The 20520-nt window shown below is 42.9% G+C and overlaps 1 protein-coding gene across 1 annotated transcript; it reads left to right on the top strand.

The window, feature by feature from the left end:
• The first annotated feature begins 1475 nt into the window (after window positions 1-1475).
• Window positions 1476-20146, top strand: itgb3a (integrin beta 3a). Its single transcript, XM_048246766.1, has 15 exons — window positions 1476-1958; window positions 2511-2596; window positions 2792-2981; window positions 3702-3954; window positions 4228-4390; window positions 5189-5350; window positions 5476-5571; window positions 9751-9840; window positions 10498-10632; window positions 11371-11800; window positions 14838-15060; window positions 15386-15486; window positions 15786-15908; window positions 18240-18406; window positions 18742-20146. The coding sequence occupies exons 1-15, from the start codon at window positions 1892-1894 to the stop codon at window positions 18814-18816; spliced, it is 2361 nt and encodes a 786-aa protein (XP_048102723.1). The 5' UTR covers window positions 1476-1891; the 3' UTR covers window positions 18817-20146.
• The last annotated feature ends 374 nt before the right edge of the window (window positions 20147-20520 follow it).

The following is a 20520-nucleotide window of genomic DNA, read 5'->3' as shown; positions in this document are numbered from 1 at the left end:
ACCATCCCCTCCCACCTCGTTATCTGCACCAACTTCACTTGTCTGCTTTCTTCTGCCTCCCCTTTACGGCTTTTAATTAGTCTGTCTTTCAGGGCTCATTCACAATGGAGAACCCAAACACACACATGCACGCATACACACACACACACACACACACACACACACACACACACACACACACACACACACACACACACACACACACACACACACACACACACACACACACACACACACACACACACACACACACACACACACACACAATTCATATTTTGACTCAGCCATGATTTCAGCCATGTTATTTTTAAATATGTGCTGGTTTGAGTGACTGTGTGGGATATAATATAATCTTGCTACTAATATAGCTTGAAGAAAGCCATTTGTGTTTCTATCTCTATACCTTTTTCTTTACTGATTTTTACTCTAACTCCATAGGTGTTGTTCTGTCATACAGTACCTCTAGGTAGGAAGTAGAAGGTGCCAGTGCAACGACTTGAGCTATAAGAAGAAAATGAGCTCACAGATATCATTGCACACACACACACACACACACACACACACACACACACACACACACACACACACACACACACAGACACACAGACACACACACACACAGACACACACACACACACACACACACAGTCTTGATAAATGAGAGTATGATCCCTCAATATCGGTGCTCTCACATGAATTCTCATACTCACCATTTCACCACACAGGGGCCAGTATCTTAGCAACAGGTTTGACAGTTTGGGATGGTTGGGGTAGGAGAGACAGAAGAGAGAGAGAAAAAGAGAGAGAGCAGGAGAATGTTCAAGAACTTAATAGCTGTCCATTGTCTGGCTTCAGCCATGTCTGCAGGGTTGGCGAAATTGATCTAATCTCACTTTATCCCCCACTTTACAGCTTTCTCATTCTCATGATTTCCCAATTTTTTTTCATGGCTATTTGCTCTGTGTCCTGAGGCAGTTCTGAGAGAAGCAGGTGCAAGAGATGAAATGAAAACAAGGAAAGAAATGACAAAGGAACCAAAGAGCAGCATAATTCAGTCAGAGAGGAAGAATCTAGGTTTTTACCATACTTTTTAAAAACAAAATGTAAACATATTCTAGAGATGCAAAACCAATTCTGTTTACATAATTTGTGTTAATTCTCAGAAATTGTATTGAGGGTCACCACTAGGGGGATGTTTAAGACCAGTGACTGCTCTGTACCAACTGGCTATTACATCTGAGCAGTATAGCAGTATACTACAGAGCAGAAGCTGCTGACTTTCTGAGGTCTAATGTCTAATGTCAGGTCTAATGTTAGGCTCATCAGATTGGCAAAGACTGTCATTTGTTTTAGGCCCACATATCAAAGCTATTAAACAATCTAGGTTGACAATATTATGCTATCTACAATTATTTGTCTATCTAGTGAAGGCATCAATGAAATATTCACTGTTTCCTGTTATAATCCCCGACAATACGCCCTCTCTGGTCATATGTCGTAATGTGAATGTTGCTTTAGTGAGCGGTAAATGCGCTGAGACGTCTTTCTCGCCCTTGGATGCTTAATAGCCCCGAGGGATATAGTGCAGAATTTTATTTCTGCATCTAGGTGACTTAAGAAATATGTGGGCAGTTCCTGTACATACATGCAATTTCAAACGACACTTTCGTCTTCCATATTAGGCTAGTGTATATTTCGACAAAATAAAATCCCTCCACACCCAGTGCGTTTAGTTTGCGAGACGTCTTCTGTGGTGACTTGCCCTAAGTATGAGGAAACTGTTAAGGCACCCTGTTCAGTGCTTTGGCGATCGTACGTAGAGGTGTGAGGTACTTTGGAGTCTCTTCGGCACTCCCATCACGCCCAAGCGTCTAAACTCTATTATCTCAAAATGGGAAGATTAATAGCGCGTTATTTGAAATTATTTGCGGTCATACTACTTCCCACAAGTGTTTTGGGTAAGTTGTGGCGTTAAAGTTTCATTTTCATGTGGTATGTGTACAAAATTGATAAACTGTTTTCAGTATGGCTGTTGATATTTTGTGTGAACATGGTCTAGCCTACCCATACGGTAAAGAGTGTCTTAAATTGTTAAGACAGGCCTATGTAGGTTGATTTGTGAACAGGTTTCTCGAAGTTGTGGTGGATAGTTTTCTGAACGGAAAGCTATCACTACACCTGTAAAGGTATACAAAACAGACGGACGGGAGTGAACGTGTTTCACTGCAAAAACTAACGAATTTCTTCTCAGTATTCGGACGCACCATATTTGCCTATATTTGCCTATATTAGCCTATATTTGAGTTTGACACAGTCCGATTATAAGTTTTCAAACAAACTGCAACTCTATTTAACTCCAAAGGTTACATTTTACTCCACATGCAGAATTAAATCAGTTAGGAAAAATCAACTATACTGACAAAGTGGAAAATAGCTTTTGTTGCAGATATTGAATAGGGCCTACATTCTTTAATTTGAATTTTCTTTCTCTGTTAAACATGCATCTTTAGCGGCAAATATCTGCACTTCTAGAAGTGTGAGCACTTGTAGAGAATGTCTCTCCATTCATCCCACCTGTGCTTGGTGTGCTCAAGAGGTGAGTGCCAACATGTCAACAATTTCAAGTATTTTTTTCACCTTGAAAAACATGACCAACTTGTGTGTTTCATTGTCATATCACTGGTTTAAATATAAGTACTGTATCACAATGATGACATACCAGCCGAGCTTCTCCTCAATGGAATGTGTGTGTGTGTGTGTGTGTGTGTGTGTGTGTGTGTGTTGGGGTCAGAATTTTAGCGGTTCCCGCTGTAACCTGAAGAAGAACCTTGTGGATGCTGGCTGTGGGGTGGCCTCTATAGAATTTCCCACGAGCAGCATGACCATCCAGGAGAGCCGCCCACTCAGCAGCAAGGCGTCAGGGGCCAACCAGGACGTCACTCAGATCCAGCCACAGAAAATCCATCTGACTCTGCGACCCGGTATACGCCCAGGCCACTAGTGCCACCAGGAGCCAAGGGGGCAGAGAGATTGGGGGGAGATAAATGAGTTGTCTGAGAATCACAAAGAGAAATGGAGAAAGGCAGAGAGAGAGAGAGAGAGTTTTTACAGTTGCTAGACATAGAGAGACTCAAGGGGCCTTGCAAGCTACTACTCATTAAGACAATGAAGCCATTACATCAAGGAAACTTGCAGCATAACTAATGAGTCTAACTGAGCCACATTCTACAGTCCAGCCAAATGGATCAGTTTATCCTTCATTAATTTGTATCTCTCTGTGTGTATGTGTGTGCATGTGTGCGTGCCTGCACGTGCGTGCGTGTGCATGCGTGCGTGCGTGCGTGCGTGTGTGTGTGCGCGCATATAAATATGCTGGTGTGTTAATGACTGTATACAGAGTATTTGAAATACCAAGGTCCAGAGAACAGTGAGTCAGTGGACAAACAAAATGGGAGGGGGGAAGAGTGTGTATGCATTCCCATGAGAATGTGCAGAAAAAACAAACTTTTTAACATTCATTTCCTGTTACTGTTAAGAATATTTGTAGCTGTCTTAGAACTCGTCCTGTGCCAATCACGATCCTCCGTCATATAAAAGGAAGTGATGACACGTCTAGAGAATGCTACAAGTACTGTATTTCTCTCTTCTTCTTTCTTCTTCTCTCACTTTCTCTCTCCCTCTCTCTTCCACTCTTTTTTCAGATGATGCCAAGCGATTCACCGTTTCAGTCCGACAGGTTGCTGACTATCCAGTTGATCTCTACTACCTGATGGATCTCTCGTACTCGATGAGGGACGACCTGATTCGACTCAGAACCCTTGGCAATGACCTGGCGGCAGCTGTAGGCAAACTCACCAGCAAACTTCAAATGGGCTTTGGTGCTTTTGTAGACAAGCCTCTCTCGCCCTACATGTATATCTTTCCAGATGAGGCCATCGAAAACCCCTGCTATGGGTAAGCTTGTCCCTGGTAACCTTCCAACCACACCCAGATCTACACTGGAAGACAGATTCCATCCTTCAGTTGAGCGATCAATAGGACACACTAGGCATTTGATATAGTTTGGTATGCTGCTGCTGTATATTAAGCCAAGCTGTAGCCTCAAGCTAAACATAAGCCCAGAAGAAGAGGTATGTCAACTGACTGCTGTTTTGCTACATTCAATTATTAACTCTCTCTCTCTCTCTCTCTCTCTCTCTCTCTCTCCGGTCTTGTTGGGACTTGAAGGATTGGGAAGACATGTTTGCGCCAGTTCGGCTATAAGCATGTGTTGTCTCTGACGGAGCAGGTGGGGCGCTTCACAGAGGAGGTGGGGAAACAGGAAGTGTCTCGCAACAGAGACTCACCCGAAGGTGGCTTCGATGCAATCATGCAGGCTGTGGTCTGCAAGGTAATACCATACTCCTCTGCACACTGATTTCTCCTGGTCCACTCATCCCTTGAGAACTACACATATTCATGCACAGGCAAGTTAAGACACACACACACACACACACACACACACACACACACACACACAGCCCTGTCCCACTGCCTATGAATGTACCCAGATCTGTCCTGTAGATGCATGTCCTGATTGGGCAACAATAGTTATCATGCAAGATTCATTGTGTAACCACAGTTGCAACATCAGAGTGTTAGACTGATCTCGAATCTCTTCACTTAGAGAGCATATGGTGCTTACTTATCCACAATGTGTAAATGGGTGGGTTACGCAAACTGAGAATGTGTGATGGTCACATATTGTTTGGTCAAGCAGTCATAAAATCAACACAGTGATGAAGCCCAAAATGAAACCATTGTGTTTGTACAACATAGACAAGTCAGACATGGCCAAATATTGTTATTGTACTGTTTTATTGTTAACTTACCTTGTGGGCAACATGAAGAAAAGCCAGTTTGTCACTTTTGCAAGATGTTTTCATGGCAACAAAATGACAAAAACTAATGATTAGGCACAATATATAATTGTAAATTCAGCAGCAGATATTAAGGCAGCATCAAGCATTATTCTCTTTGTGTTTTTGCATGCATGAAAAGTGCATATATACTGTAGGTGTGTATATTGCATAAAACAAAAAAATATTTTCAACCCAGTTGGTGGGGTCTGTGACATAGACTGAACTATCCCCAATGGGCCCATGTAGAGCATGTAGATCCATAGAGTCTCTTTTTGTGCTCCTGCCAGGATAAGGTGGGTTGGAGACCTGATGCCTCTCACCTGCTGGTGTTCACCACGGACGCCAAGACCCACATCGCTCTGGACGGCCGAATTGCCGGAGTCATCCAGCCTCATGATGGGCATTGTCACCTGGATGAGCTGAACAACTACTCCAAGTCCACAACACTGGTCAGTAGTTTTTGTTTGTGTGTATGAGAGAGAGAGAGAGAAAAAAGAGCAAGAGAGAAAGAAATGTTGAGATTAGCATACTCTCTGTGTGCGTGTTGGTTGTAATAGTTGTGTCTACCCTATAGGATTATCCTTCCCTTGCTCTTATCACCGAGAAGTTATCTGAGAATAACATCAACCTCATCTTTGCAGTGACCAACTATGTGGCGCCACTATACAGAGTAAGCTGACTTCTCACAGTCATCCACTTTATTTTCCCATCACAAAACACAAATACTAGGCAGCAAACAATGTGTGTTACTGTTGCATCAGTATTGATAACTATATATAGTTACATGCATGATATTGGTGCTGACGTAAATTGCTTTGTTAGCATCAGATTACATTTTGAATTATTTTTACAACTGATCCTACTATTATTTTTACAACTGTTCTACTCCCCATGCTTAGTGAAAGACTATTGGGCATTGAAAATACATTCCACAACAACAAATGTGTAAACAAATGTGTAGGCAGCTACCCAATTATGAACTTGAAATAGATATCTAGGTGAGTCTTTCCACTTTCACTTTGCCTGTTTACCAAATATCACATCAGAGAGTCTGTACAAAACATAATCGGAATCAGATTTTTGTATCTCAGTAATGAACAATGTTGTGAAATACCAATTCATCACCGCACCAAGGCAACTGATCATTGACATTGATCATGTCCGATCTACTCTTCTGCAGTCTATCACACCTGCTGCTCTGCCGACAGTCACTCAGTTCTGGAATAGTTCCTTCTTTTAAAGAGACAAGGGTTACACCTTTGCTTCAAATCCAACTAAATTGAAGAACTACAGACCTGCCTCCATTTTTCCTTTTTTGTCAAAGGTTATGGAGGAAGTAGTCTTCAAGCAAGTCTGTGACTTCCCCTATCAGAACAAACAATATACTATATAGACCCTAAGCAGTCTGGTTTCAAGAGTGGCAATTCTACTGAAACTGCTCTTCTGTCTGTAGAAGGATTGAGACTCTAGACTGAAGGATTGAGAGCAGTCCTCTGCTCAGTTATCCATATTAATTCTACTTCACTGATCTGCAGCATTTTGACACTGTAAACCATGACATTCTCCTTTCACCATCTGAACTGGGAATTTATGGGAAAGCTCTTAACTGGTTTGAATCCTACCTTAACCCTTGTAAGGTGTTGGGGTCTGTGGGACCCGTTTTCAATGTTTACTAAAAGATAAATGCTATTTATTATTTCTTCTAACTCAAACTCATCGGCCTTGGCTCATGTTCTAAAAAATAACTTATTTTCAGTGACTGCACATGGTACACAGGTTCGTGACACTAATAGACAAGAGACACTTCAACAAACAGACAGCCATCCAACCACAGGACACAATATCCACATAGTACCCACAGGGACCATCAGCTGCACTCAGATATTGCACAATGCCCTATAGGCATGATCGATCGATAGATTGATCGATAGATCAATAGATAGATAGATAGATAGATAGATACTTTTTTATTGATCCCCAAGGGGAAATTCAATTAACCATAACCTGGACAAGGAGCACGGCTGTGGGCTTACCACGGCAGCAAGAGGCTGACAAAAAGGGGAAGTGTCCGGGCACGGCACACCAAATGTGAAAACAAACAAGACATGATGCACAGCAACTGAAAGGGACAGTGAGAGGACACCACTACCCGCCTTGGCCCAACAGCTTGTTTCCTGCACAGAGAGAGAGAGGGAAACAGGTCACTTTGGTTGTTGTTGGCAACAAGCTCAAAATAGACATGTACACACAATAAACAAACATTGGGGCAAGGGCTAATGTTGCCAATCACTCGCCCCTAACAGTAATATCCAAAGACAACACTACACAACACACGAACACAGCACAAGCACGAACACTCGGAGTGAGGTTGCCTACCTTAATTAGATACGAAGCAGAAGCTCGAATCAGAGCAAATTACTCACCGCTGAACCATGAGACAAACGCACCACAATGTAAAAGAGGGATAGTAGATGTAGCGCAAATAATGTGCTGAAGTCACATCATACAGATTTAAACAATCTCCTAATTCTGAATAGTTCCTCAAGCACACCCAACAGGACAGCACCAGCCCAAGCAGCCTGCTGCTCCCACGCCACTTCCAGAAAGTAGGTTCTCCACAACAGGTGGAGAATTGGGAGACATGCAGTCAGCTGCCTAGATATAACGTGGCTGGTGCCGCCTGGTAATTGGCAAAATGGTCCTCAGCTACTCAACAATTAAGAGCGAGAAGGGGCGGAGACCTATTCTGCTACACTTGTTTTCTCATAAAAAAACGAAAATGATCATATGATCATAAATGTGATCTCACAGGGGTAAATGGCAAATATGAAATATGAATGATGTCTATATAATTGGTAATTGAGCTGAAGTAAATATCTGTTATCAAGTATTTTTACATAAATTGTTATGGCTGTATTGATTTAAAGCCTAATAATGTGGTGGGTCCACCAGACCTGGGAACATTGGCTGAGTAACAAAATTATGAACACCTTAAAGGACATTCATTCAGCGTCTCATGATCTCACCACGGGTGTGCCTCAGCGATCAGTATTAGGGCCCCTTCTTTTCTCTATTTACATCGCTTCCTTGGGTGAGATCATTCCCCAACTTTTCCCATCTTAGGAATTTACCGTTTCTGATCGGATTTCTGCATGCCTTATATCAAAGTCCTTTTAGGCAAGTCCCTCCACTCGGCGGCCATATTGCAACACTTTTTGGGCACTTATCGGGCATCTATTTCGGCAGAAATGCGCGTGTGAAGGCTTAATGACACCAATCTTGCTCCAGCAGCGAGATCACAACACATGATTGGCACGATGTCTTCATAACACAGTACATGATTGGCTCAATGTAGTCACATGTCGACGTTTTGCCGCAGAAGGGGTGTGATGTGTAGACAACTGCCATGTTGGTGTTACCAGAGTCTTTCTAATGAGGAGACACAGCACTCAAAAAATCCTCCATAGAAATGCATGGGGTTAGTTTGTAACGCCATATGGCCGTTGTCTACACATATCCCACCCCTTCCTTGCCAAAACGTTGACATGTAAATACTTTAAGCCAATCATGTGGTGTGATGTGAATACATTGAGCCAAACATATGGTGTGTTGTGAAGACATCTTGCCAATCATGTGTTGTGAACTCGCTGCTGGAGCAAGATTGGTGTCGTGAAGCCTTGCGCATGCGCATTTCTGCTGAATAGGATGCCCGATGAGTGCCCAAAAACGTTGCTATATGGCCGCCGGGTGGAGGGAGTTGCCGAAAAGGACTTTGGTGTTACAAACTAACCCCATGCATTTCTATGGAGGGTTTTTTGAGTGCTGTGTTTCCTCATTAGAAAGCCTCTACTTATATTAAGTCTTATATCTCAGTCTGGATGAACATTGGCACCTTCAGCTTAATCTCTCCAAAACAGAGTTTTTGGTGTTTCCAGCTAAGGCTGCTATTCCCCAACAGATTAACATCTAGCTTGACTCAGCACATAACTTGGGCGTCATAATTGATGACCAACTTAACTTGTCTGAGCATGTAGCCTCAATTGCAAAATCATGTCGGTTTGTCTGACAATATTGGACACAGATTCCACCCAACTTTTTGTACAGGCCATGGTTATCTCCAAACTGGACTCTTGTAATTCACTGTTAGCTGGTCTGCCTGCTTATGTAGTGAGACCGTTACAACTGATTCAGAATGCTGCAGCACAACTGGTCTTTAATCAGCCAAAGAAGACATATGAAACTCCTCTCCTAGTTACTCTCCACTGGCTTCCTATTTGGCCAGAATTAAATTTAAATCACTCACTTTGGCCTATAGGACGCTTACCGGATCTGCTCCCTGCTATTTCAATTTCATGATCCAGCTTTACATACCCAATCGCCTAATCGAGTTTATTGCAGCCTTACTCTCAATGTATTAAGCTAGGCTGGGATAGAAAAAGGAGACGTAGCCAATAAGAAAAAAAGTTTTAAGGGTGGAGCAATGTGGCCTTTTTTTTAGCACAGACCTAATATTAGGATGTGCAATTTTTTTCTGTTAGATTAAGAGATAAGCCTGCAGCCTTTAGACCTCAGAGTGAAAGAGTGGCAAAGAGTACACACTACACCACATCCCTACCCTCATGTATAATTCACATCAGATACATTGAATTCAGATAAGATTCCACTGAAGCTGAAGCCACAGAATGCTTCCTGACACACACACACGCACACACACACACACACACACACACACACACGCACACACACACACACTCACTCATGCTCATACAAACAGCTGTAGCAGTACTCACAACATTATCTGTTTATCTCTCTCTCTCTCTCTCTCTCTCTCTCTCTCTATCTCTCTTAGAACTACAGTGAGCTCATTCCTGGAACTGCGGTGGGGACTCTGTCAAGTGACTCTGCGAACGTCATCCAACTAATTCTGGATGCATATGCAGTAAGGAGCAGCACTACCCTGTACCACATCTCTAACCATACACATTCCTATGTCCTATGTCCTATACCACATCTTTAAACATACACATTCCTATGTCCTATGTCCCATACCACATCTCTAACCATACACATTCCTATGTCGTATGTCACATGTTGTCAAGGACTGCTTGGCTCAAAGCAGACCTGACATAAAATGGGGGAGACCAAACCGTAGTGTTCAATATAAATACATGTTTATTTACATAAATAGAAAAGTCAGTATAATGAATAAAAGCAAAGTGTCGTGCAAAGTGTGTGAAATTAATAAACAAAAACAAAACGCGACGAAGACGGAGGGAGCTCCTAGCAAAGGGCTACATGACTGGCGAGGGATCTCTCCAGGCTCTCCCCATCGGAGCAAGCCACTAAGGAGCGAAAGGCCAAGAGAGCGTCCATGGGATACCCGGCCTTCTTATATAGTCCAGCCCATTAACTACTAGGCGCCACCCCTGCACTCAGCACCCTGCAGGAGACAGACAGGCAAGACATAGAATAAAGGGGCAGAGCCCCAAGAACAGTCAACAGGGTCGTAACACATGTGCTAATGAAATCATCAAAACTTTTTTTTTTCACGTTGTTTGGATCAATGGTCATGTCTTCTGAAAATGTTTACTTCCAGAAAATCCGCTCTAAGGTAGAGCTGGAGCTCTACGGGCTTCCAGAGGAGCTGTCTCTCTCCTTCAATGCCACCTGTCTGAATGGAGAGGTCTTCCCTGGAGTCAAATCCTGCTCTGGACTTAACATCGGCGATACAGTCAGTTCTGATTTGTTTGTACAAAATAACCAGTAGCTAGTAACGTATACAAGGCATAATACAGTTGCTTTACAATGTTAATCTATTCTGCTCCAGTGATTCCTAATAAGGCAGTATCTGAGTTTATAGAATGTGTATTTTGTCTGCTTATTCACCCTTTAAAGGAATTATCCGGAGTAAAATGCACTTTAGATCAATTTACGGATGATTGGGAGTACATACGTTGAGTTGACATCAAAATCATGTCATTCGGATGTGTTTTGAGAAAGTTCGATTTTACCGCTTTTAGTCAAAACTTCGTTAGCCTGGAAGTGACCCGGCATGTCATTTTCACGCTACAAAAACGCTATTTTTATACCTCTTCTACAGTTCCAAACAACATTACACGTAGTGAGTAGAGGGTCCCTAAAGCCAAACCGAAGTATCCCGTGGTCTATGTGGTCGGATAGAGAGTCCACAGTGAATTTCATCAAGCCAGTACCTTTCTGGAAATGTTGCTGCTGCATCTGGCATCTGGCACATGCCCTGGTCACTTCCAGGCACTTCGAGTTTTGAGTTTTGACTAAAAACGGTAAAACGAACTTTCTCAAAACACATCCAAATGACATGATTTTGATGTCAACTCAATGTACATCCGTAAATTGATCTAAAGTGCATTTTACTCCGGATAATTCCTTTAAGTGTGCTTATCGACACCCACATTAGTTCATTTATATGAATTCCCTCCCTCACCAACAGGTGTCCTTCAGCATTGAGGCCAGGCTGCATGGCTGCCCCAAGGAGAAGAACAGCACGTTCACCGTCAAGCCGGTGGGCTTCAAGGACGCGCTGGAGATCACCGTAGACTTCATCTGCGACTGTGCCTGCCAGGCCGCCGCACAGCCAGCCAGCCCAGCCTGTCACCACGGCAACGGCACCTTCGTGTGCGGCATGTGCCTGTGCGACGCCGGGCGCCTGGGCCCGCGCTGCGAGTGCTCCGAGGGCATGTACCAGTCCACGCAGACGGAGAGCTGCAGTCCAGAGCCCGGCGTGCCCGTTTGCAGCAACAGGGGCGAGTGCGTCTGCGGACAGTGCAGCTGCCGACCCAGCGATTTCGGCAAGGTGTGGGGAAAATACTGCGAGTGTGACGACTACAGCTGCGTACGCTTCAAAGGAGAGCTTTGCTCAGGTGGGCACACTAAACACACACACACAAACACACACACACACACACACATACACGTACACCCTCAGACGTCATATCATGCATGCACTAATGACTCATGTATGACTCACACAGGAGTCACACATCACACACACAAAATACACTTATATCCATATTTTCAAGGACCATCTTTCTATTTACATTCTATCTCACGAGTTGGAATCGATTGTCAGTTGTGCTGTGGAAGATCACAGTGAATGGTGTGCATTTCTCTTACTCGTGTTAGATTATTTGATAGACCTGGGAGGTCTTTGTCAAACATCTTTGACCGACACCAAAACAAAAAACAGATATACCATTTCCTGGTATATAGGATTCATGATTTTGGGCTGTAATGTTGATGGGTTTATTCATGCACATACTTAATTGTTCTGGCACATAGGCATAGCCCCAGTACAGCACAGTGCATTTAGGCAATGCACAATTAATGGAGGTACATTATATAGTATATAAAGTATATAAGTATAAGTATATATACTTTTTTGATCCCGTGAGGGAAATTTGGTCTCTGCATTTAACCCAATCGGTGAATTAGTGAAACACAAACAGCACACAGTGAACACACAGTGAGGGGAAGCACACACTAATCCCGGCGCAGTGAGCTGCCTGCTACAATGGCGGCGCTCGGGGAGCAGTGAGGGGTTAGGTGCCTTGCTCAAGGGCACTTCAGCCATGGCCCACTGGTCGGGGCTCGAACCGGCAACCCTCCGGTTACAAGTCCAGATTGCTAACCAGTGGGCCACGGCTGCCCAAATTATATTCCCAAATTATATGCCCAAATTAAATTATATATTACATTAGATACATTAGATAGATACATGATGTGTGACTTGGAGTATCCAAGTGGTTAATATTATTGAACATGCAGAATACAGCTTGACCTTGGATATTTTTCTTTTTAAGCGGAGCAAAAAGCCTGTGGCGTTTGGGAGAGGGAAAACTCTGTCCGTAAGCTAATAATCAGCGCTGGGAAGGGTGCTGGATTTCCACTCTGCTCACAGCAAGAGCAGAATCCTGACATGATTGCACACTAACACACATCCTTGGCCCGCAGTCTCTAAATGGCATGCCTAGACCCCACCTCGTAATCACCGCGATAAATCCAAAGTCATGAAAATGTGATGCTGGGTAAAATGAAGTGATAGAGTGCTGGCGTTGAGGTTTAGACCCCGGAGCCCAGAGCCAGCACAGACGGGTCTATTCACGCTGACTCCAACCCCCCATCCTTGCTGTGTCCTGTCCTCAGCATTCTTTGGGTGAAGGGGATGTCTATTCCCATGGACACACACAAACACACTCGTCTGGTGTTTGTTTTTTGGGTGTTTTCTTCACAGGGTTATTAGCACTGTTTGACTCTTGTCTTCCCCTTTTTCCCTCGAGTCAGGGTCTTTTTTTCTGAAGTCAGCTGCACCCTACTGGGAGACGTGGGTGTATGATAGGGAGAGAGAGAAGAGGGAGAGTGTTTGTTTGTGTGTGTGTGTGTGTGTGTGTGTGTGTGTGTGTGTGTGTGTGTGTGTGTGTGTGTGTGTGTGTGTGTGTGTGTGTGTGTGTGTGTGTGTGTGTGTGTTCATGTGTGCTTTATATATATAGTTACAAGGTGACTTAAGGACATGGAATGGCACCCACTTACCGATGTATGTTATGTCGTCAGTCTGAAAGGGACACCAGGCAAGCCTGATGCTTTTTCTCTATGAAACTCCCCCTTGTTCGGTCTGAAACTCTTTTCCTTTTCTTTGCATCTTCCGTCAAGGGTTTTCGCTGCTTCTTCGCTGGCTCTGCCATTATACACACGTTTGCAACAATCTCTATCGTTTCGTTAGCCTGCCTCTGTGCTGTAAACTGATCCTGCTTCGGTCGGCGGGTAGGATACACCGAACTTGCAAGTGGGATATTCTTCCTACAGGCAGTAGGGGCGGGCGAGAGAGCCTTCATTTGCCCCATAATGAGTCATTTAACCATATACCGACTTATGAAGATTAACACGAAAACGTTGCCTGGTGTCCCTTTAAATACAAACAAACTCTTTTGTGTGTGTGTGTGTGTTTGTGTGTGTGTGTGTGTGTGTGTGTGTGTGTGTGTGTGTGTGTAGGCCTATGCCTATGCTTGTGTTTTCCTGCTTCTCGAACTCCTGCCCTGTGGCTCTGTTTGTCTCTATCTCTGTTTCTAGCTCTCTCTGAAGCAAGGGCAGGATTCAGCAAGCATTGCTCCAGGCCACATAAACACACACAGCCAAAGGAGCTCCAACATGCACTTTGAAGTCCCTCACTCACTCACTCACTCACTCACTCACTCACACATTCACATAAACTGGGAATACTGGAATGATTACATTCCTCTGGCTGACTGCCACTAGTCTAACCCCCCTTTTCTCTCGCTCTACTCCACCTCTCTCTCTTCCACTCTTTCTGGCTTCCCTCTTTTCCTCGGTCTCCCTCGGTGCGCCTTCTCTCTGAAGATGGCTTGACTCTGGTCTCTGAGTGTATGAGTGACAGAAAGGTGTAGGCGGAATAGATATTTTATACCCCTGCAGAATTTGATCAGTTTTGCCATCCTGTGTGAACTTCTATGATCATGTGCATGTGTTTGTGTGGGGGAAGTGCCTGTACATTAAGGGTCACAAATGTCATGTATTCAACAGCAAACCTTTGTCTCATCTTCTACCTGTGGACTTCCCTTCCAAGTTCATCAACCAGAATCTATCAGACTTAAAAAGCATACGTCATGTGTCCTGTTGTTGTTGTTGTTGTGTGTGTCTGTGTGTGTGTGTGTGTGTGTGTGTACAGTGTACCCTGTCTGTGTCTGTATATGTTTTTGTATGTGTATGTCTGTGATTGTATCTCTGCCCGAAAGCCAGAGTGTGTGTGTGTGTGTGTGTGTGTGTGTGTTTGCGTGTGTGTCTTGTCTGTCTGTCTTTGTGTATGCATGTGATTGTGTCTGTATGTGTTTGTTTGTGTTTATGTGTTTTGCATGTGTGTGTCTCACTCCTTGGCTGCCCTCCCAGGTCACGGCGTGTGTTCATGCGGCTCTTGTAAGTGTGACCCGGACTGGTCAGGAGAGTACTGCAACTGCTCCACGCGCACGGACACCTGCACGTCCAGCGAGGGGCGACTCTGCAGTGGCTATGGAGCCTGCGTGTGCGGCGCCTGTGAGTGCACCGAGCCCGGAGCCTTTGGCATCACCTGCGAGAAATGCCCCACCTGCCGCAGTGCCTGCGCCAGGAAGCAGTGAGTTTTGGAAATGAGTGTGAAATAGCCCATTTCACAAGATGGGGCCGCTGTGTAAATCAACTTCCTGTGGAAAAGCACTGTCCCATAGACAGCAAAAGAAAAGTCCACAGGAAAGACAGAAACAGGAAGACGTTTTACCCTGCCAATTAAGGTATCATTAACATCAATGAGGCTGGACACCTGGACACTGTGAAATTGGTCTATTAGTGTGTGGGGAGGGGGATTGTGTGAGCTTGATTAAAGCCTGTTGAATGAATGAAAGAATTAATGATTCTACTATTTCTGATGTTTGTTCTCTTTGTTTGTTTGTTTGTGTTTGCAGAGACTGTGTGGAATGTAAGCACTACAAGAGAGGACCCCTGGTCAAGGACAAGAGCTGTATTCGAATCTGCAGAGATGAGATTGAGCTGGTCGATGAGATTAGTGAGTACATTTCTCTATGCAGTAAAATATCAATTGCATTACAGGAAACATTAATTTGTCTGTGCTCTTCAAAGTCAACTAAAACTCTAATCACATATCAGTATATATTAGCACTGACACATGAATATACTGTGCTGGTGTATTTGTGTCGGCTTTTCCGTTTACATGTTGTTCTGTGTTGTAATCTTCCTTTTCCTCTTTCTCTCTCCATCTCCGCTTACCATCTTTGCTCTTTTCTGTTTGAACCCCCTGCCACCCCCCATCGTCTTGATGTCCATCGCCCCATCCCTCCTCGTTAGTCGCCCGTGACAAGAACATTGCCCAGAACTGTTCCTATAAGGATGCGGAGGACTGCCTACAGACGTTCCAGTACTATGAAGATGCCAGTGGCAAATCCATTTTGTACCTCATTAAAGAGCCAGGTAGGCCATTGTGTTCATGGCTATGTGTGTATATATTTATCATTGTTTTGTGTGTTTGCCCTTATGGTCAGGGAACAGAGTGGAGGATATTCTCTAATCGTTATGAAATCCATATGAAGACCAACCGTTTCCCTTACCATTTCACTCTGGACTGGACAGTCGCAAAGCGTGTTAGGGATAGGCTAACATAAGCAGAGAAACGAAGATCAAGCTTGCAACAAGAGGTTGCACAACAAGACCAGATTAATGTGGCAACTACACCCTAAGTTGTGTTACTGAACAGAGTTAGCTGTGGCAGGTCTAGGTCAGATGAAGCACACCATGTTTAGAGCAGGGTGTTATTGTAGCGTTGCGATGGGTGTGGTAGGTAGCTTGTCCGCATGTTGCATCCCAAACCAGTAGCAGACCAAAGAGGAGCGTGTCAGCAAAAGCCTGGACCTCCTGCAGCTCTCTTTTTACTGCACCATGAGAGAGGCCCGCGTGGCTACGCTGCATTTTCTTTTCATTCCACGGCTTCCTTAATTGGCCTCAGAGGATTATTAATACTCTAAACCAGGCGGGTGGCAGATTGGAGATGCTAATGTTTTTCTTTTCTGCAAGAATAAGGGAAATTATCTATGGCAGCAGCTTTTAATTAAGCATATAGTTGCTACGTTTTTTTTTTTAATGGTAGATTTGTTTGAACTATTTATGCCTTTTTACTTTAGATTTCTGTAACACACTGCTATGTTGAAAATTGTGTGCAATTTGTGTAACCTCATGGATAAAAACCTATGGCAGGAATAGCTATTTTACAACAATTACCAACTTTTCCTTTTATTTCATGTTGTGGATAAATGGAAATTCCCCTGTATGTCTTGAACCTCAACTCTCAGCAGGCAAACTGTTTTTTCTGAATGCATTAACAAACAGTAATTCTTGAAGCACAGTTACTGAAACTTTTTCCATAACACTTGTAGCCAATCCATTTGCCAAGTTTCAAACTATAAACACAACTCACTGTTTTACACTCAGTTTGGAATTTTGTTACACGCATCTAGCAAAACTGTACACATTGGTGTCTACTTATGCTGTTTTTAGATTTTGCCAGTTGTCTTCCCACTAGAAAGATCTAGTCTTTTTTCCTATAGCCAAAATGATTTTGCTTTATTCTACTCTGCTTTTATTTTGCATTTGAATACCTGTGTGTATGCATGTTCACAGTGTTGCATGTATGACGTATTATTGCAAACTGATATGCCCTGCACACACCTGTTTTTATTTGTACTATCAAGTTGTAGTTGGTGATTTGTGTGCTTATTCATGTGATGGTTGTGTGAACTGCTTTGACAAGACTTGTGTGCTTCTGCAAGACATTTATAATGTTTTGCTAGTTTGGTACAAGGATTTGTGGTTAGTGTGTTGTGTTGGTTTCACAAATGGTGCCTAAGCAATCAGAGCTAAGTATGACTATGTTTTTAAACATTTACCTGACCTTATGTATATTGCCCTGAGTGAGGGTGAGGTGTTTAGCCCAGACGGGCTGTAAACCAGGTGAGTCACTGTCTGTGAGAGGAAATGCCAGAGCTCAATGGCCTACTTTACAAAATGACCATTTAGCTCTTGGGGTAGCTGCCATAACTTGCCATGTTCACTCATTCTGATCTACAGAGTCCAGAAATGCAAAGAAAGTTGAGCTGGCCCTCAGTGCTAAATGCACATTTGAGAATCCAGGCACTGGATCAATCAGAGGCCCCAATGCAATGAGTGATGTAGGCGCTTCAGCTAGTATTATCGATCACCTTCTATGAGGACAATAATATGTCTGTTTATAATAGTTTATGTTCTCATTGTGTCCATTTTAGTGGTTAAAGCTCTCGTGGGGTTGTTAGGGCCTGTAAGATGACCAATTTAACAAAACAAACAACAAAAAAGTAGCTTAATATACAGTAATTTTGGTTTGGTGGACTTCCTGGATGTCTTGATGTGACATCAGTTATGACTACTAAAGTAGTTTTTCATGAGACATATTCCTAATGTAATCCTTATTTTTAGGATCATTAGCGCACTGGATGGCACAGTATATGATTTTTACATTTCCTTTGTCACAGTGATCTTAATTTAATTGTCTGTGTGTGTGTGTGTGTGTGTGTGTGTGTGTGTGTGTGTGTGTGTGGTGTGTGTGTGTGTGTGTGTGTGTGCGTGAAGAACAAAGTGAAAAACATGTACACATATTCATCTAAAGCCCTGGCAGCAGAGGACCCTGTTGTGTTGTTGAGTTGTTCCACAGTACATGTAAATGAGACAGCATTCTGACGTACTCAACGTCAATCACCACTGTCCCCTCTGCAGTTTGTCCGAAAGGTCCTGATATCCTTGTGGTCCTGGCGTCCGTCACTGGGGCAATTCTGTTGCTAGGGCTCGCTGGTCTGTTGATATGGAAGCTTTTAGTCACCATTCACGATCGGCGAGAGTTCGCCAAGTTTGAAGAGGAGAGAGCCAAAGCCAAATGGGACACGGTGAGACCCCCCACCCCCCACTCACACGGACATATGCATTTTCACACAGGAGCACAGCTGCACACAAACATGCATACGAAAAGAATTGCACACACACACATTTATAAACATCTGTGCTTATTTTGAAAGTTCTGTTTCGTGGCTTATCTATTTATTTGTGATATAACCTTTGTTTAAAAACATCTGTATGTTGGAAAGACAGCGCCCCCTAGAGGTGTAAGCCTATAAATCCAGATACTGTTTCCTGAGTAGTATAAGCAGAATGCAGAATACATGTATCATTGTGCGCTCTGCTAATATAAGCATATATCTGATTTTAATTGATCTCATTTCAGGGTAATAACCCCTTGTACAAAGGAGCAACCTCCACATTCACTAATGTTACCTACAGAGGTGGTACCTCCACCTAATGAAAATCTCAACTTTGTGAGGGAGTTCTCTGGAGCACATTGACGTTTAGATGTATTTTATTTAGGTGCAAAAGACTGGACTGGCCTTTTGCTTTTTACTGCTTGCACCTTTTGATTAAAATATACATTTGAAAATCTGCGCACCAGTGAACTCCTTCCTCCATTTCCACACATTGAGAAGTACCAGGAAGTGTGGTGGACACTACAAAATGCCTAGAAATTCACAACTTTGTCAGGACCACAGACAAGTATCTCCTGTAACAACAGTAAGCTACCATCATTGCTTCTACAAGTCATGATGGTATACACCTAGTGGAATTTGCAAGGTGGTATACACCTAGAAAATATGTTGTTAAATACTATGGCTCTTTGAACACAGCTGAATGGAAGTTTTACCTTTTGTGGGGCTAAATGCAAAAATGCTCAAAGCTTTTTTCTTAAAACCTGCCATTGCACTGTAATTTACAGTTTACTGATGTAGAAATTGTGAGGTCCGAAGTGAACTGCACCATCATTCCTAAATGCACCCTGCTTGACACCTTTACCTGAATAAGTGTTCATTAGTATGATTACAATGGAAATAAATTAGCCTCTTAAAATTTGAGTAGGATCTACTTTAAGTTGATTAGTTGGGAAGGTGACTAACTTCTGCTGCCACTTTCTTTAGTTTGAATACAACTTGACAGTGTAATTAGGCCACTGATACAATCTTGGCTCATATGTACGGAGAACCAAGCTCAACTCGGATGGTTAATGGAATTCGTATTGCCATGGATACAGAGGATCATCTTGATTCTAGGTTTATCTTTTGTACTGTCTTGTTTCCATGGATACTGGAGTTGTATTTATAGTTCAATTCTAGAATATGCCGCTCTGTTGGACCCAAGAATCAGCTTGTCCACCTACATTGTTTTGTTTCTGTTGGAGTTTAGATAGATAGATAGATAGATAGATAGATAGATAGATAGATAGATAGATAGATAGATAGATAGTCTTTATTGTCATTGACACTTTTTGCAAGGGTACAATGAGATTTGAAAGTGCTGTCAACTCATGATGTATGCATAAGAACAATAATAAGTAGTTGGAATGAAAATGGACATAATAAAAATATAAAAATAATATAAACATGTATTGTTTCTTCTTTCCTATCCCAATTTGAAACCGTTGAAGTCACCAGAGGTTGTGTTGACTTATTGTCTTATCATTTTCAATTTTCACCACCAGTTTTTTTTCCAGTTTTTTTTGGACAGATGTTTTTCTTTCTGAGATGTTTTATACAAGTTTTATTTTTGACACAAGGCTTCTGAATAAAATTGTTTGAAAGGTATTTTTCCAGTTTGTGTGTGTGTGTTTTTTTTACAATTATTATTATTTTATTTTATTTTAACATAAATGTAACTCCTCTGTTAGGCCTACTTACTCTTCATTGGCTCCCTTTAGTAGCCAGAATTCAATGTGAATCTCTCACTTTGGCCTATAGGACACTGACTGGATCTGCTCCTAGTTATTTTAAAGGAACCATATGTAAGATTGTGGCCAAAACTGGTACTGCAATCACTTTCAAAATACGGAAGAGCGGTGTATCCCTTCCCCCTCCCCCCTGATCGAGGTTGCCAACCCTGATGGCGAAACACTACTGACTTCGTGATTAGTGGATAGGTGGAGGGTGGCGCATCAGCCCAAAACACAACATGACATGAC

This window comes from Alosa alosa, chromosome 6 (assembly GCF_017589495.1).
Source record: "Alosa alosa isolate M-15738 ecotype Scorff River chromosome 6, AALO_Geno_1.1, whole genome shotgun sequence".
NCBI classification, from domain to species: domain Eukaryota; kingdom Metazoa; phylum Chordata; class Actinopteri; order Clupeiformes; family Clupeidae; genus Alosa; species Alosa alosa.
Note: the sequence above shows the minus strand (reverse complement) of the source record. Positions and strands in the feature narration are given on the sequence as shown.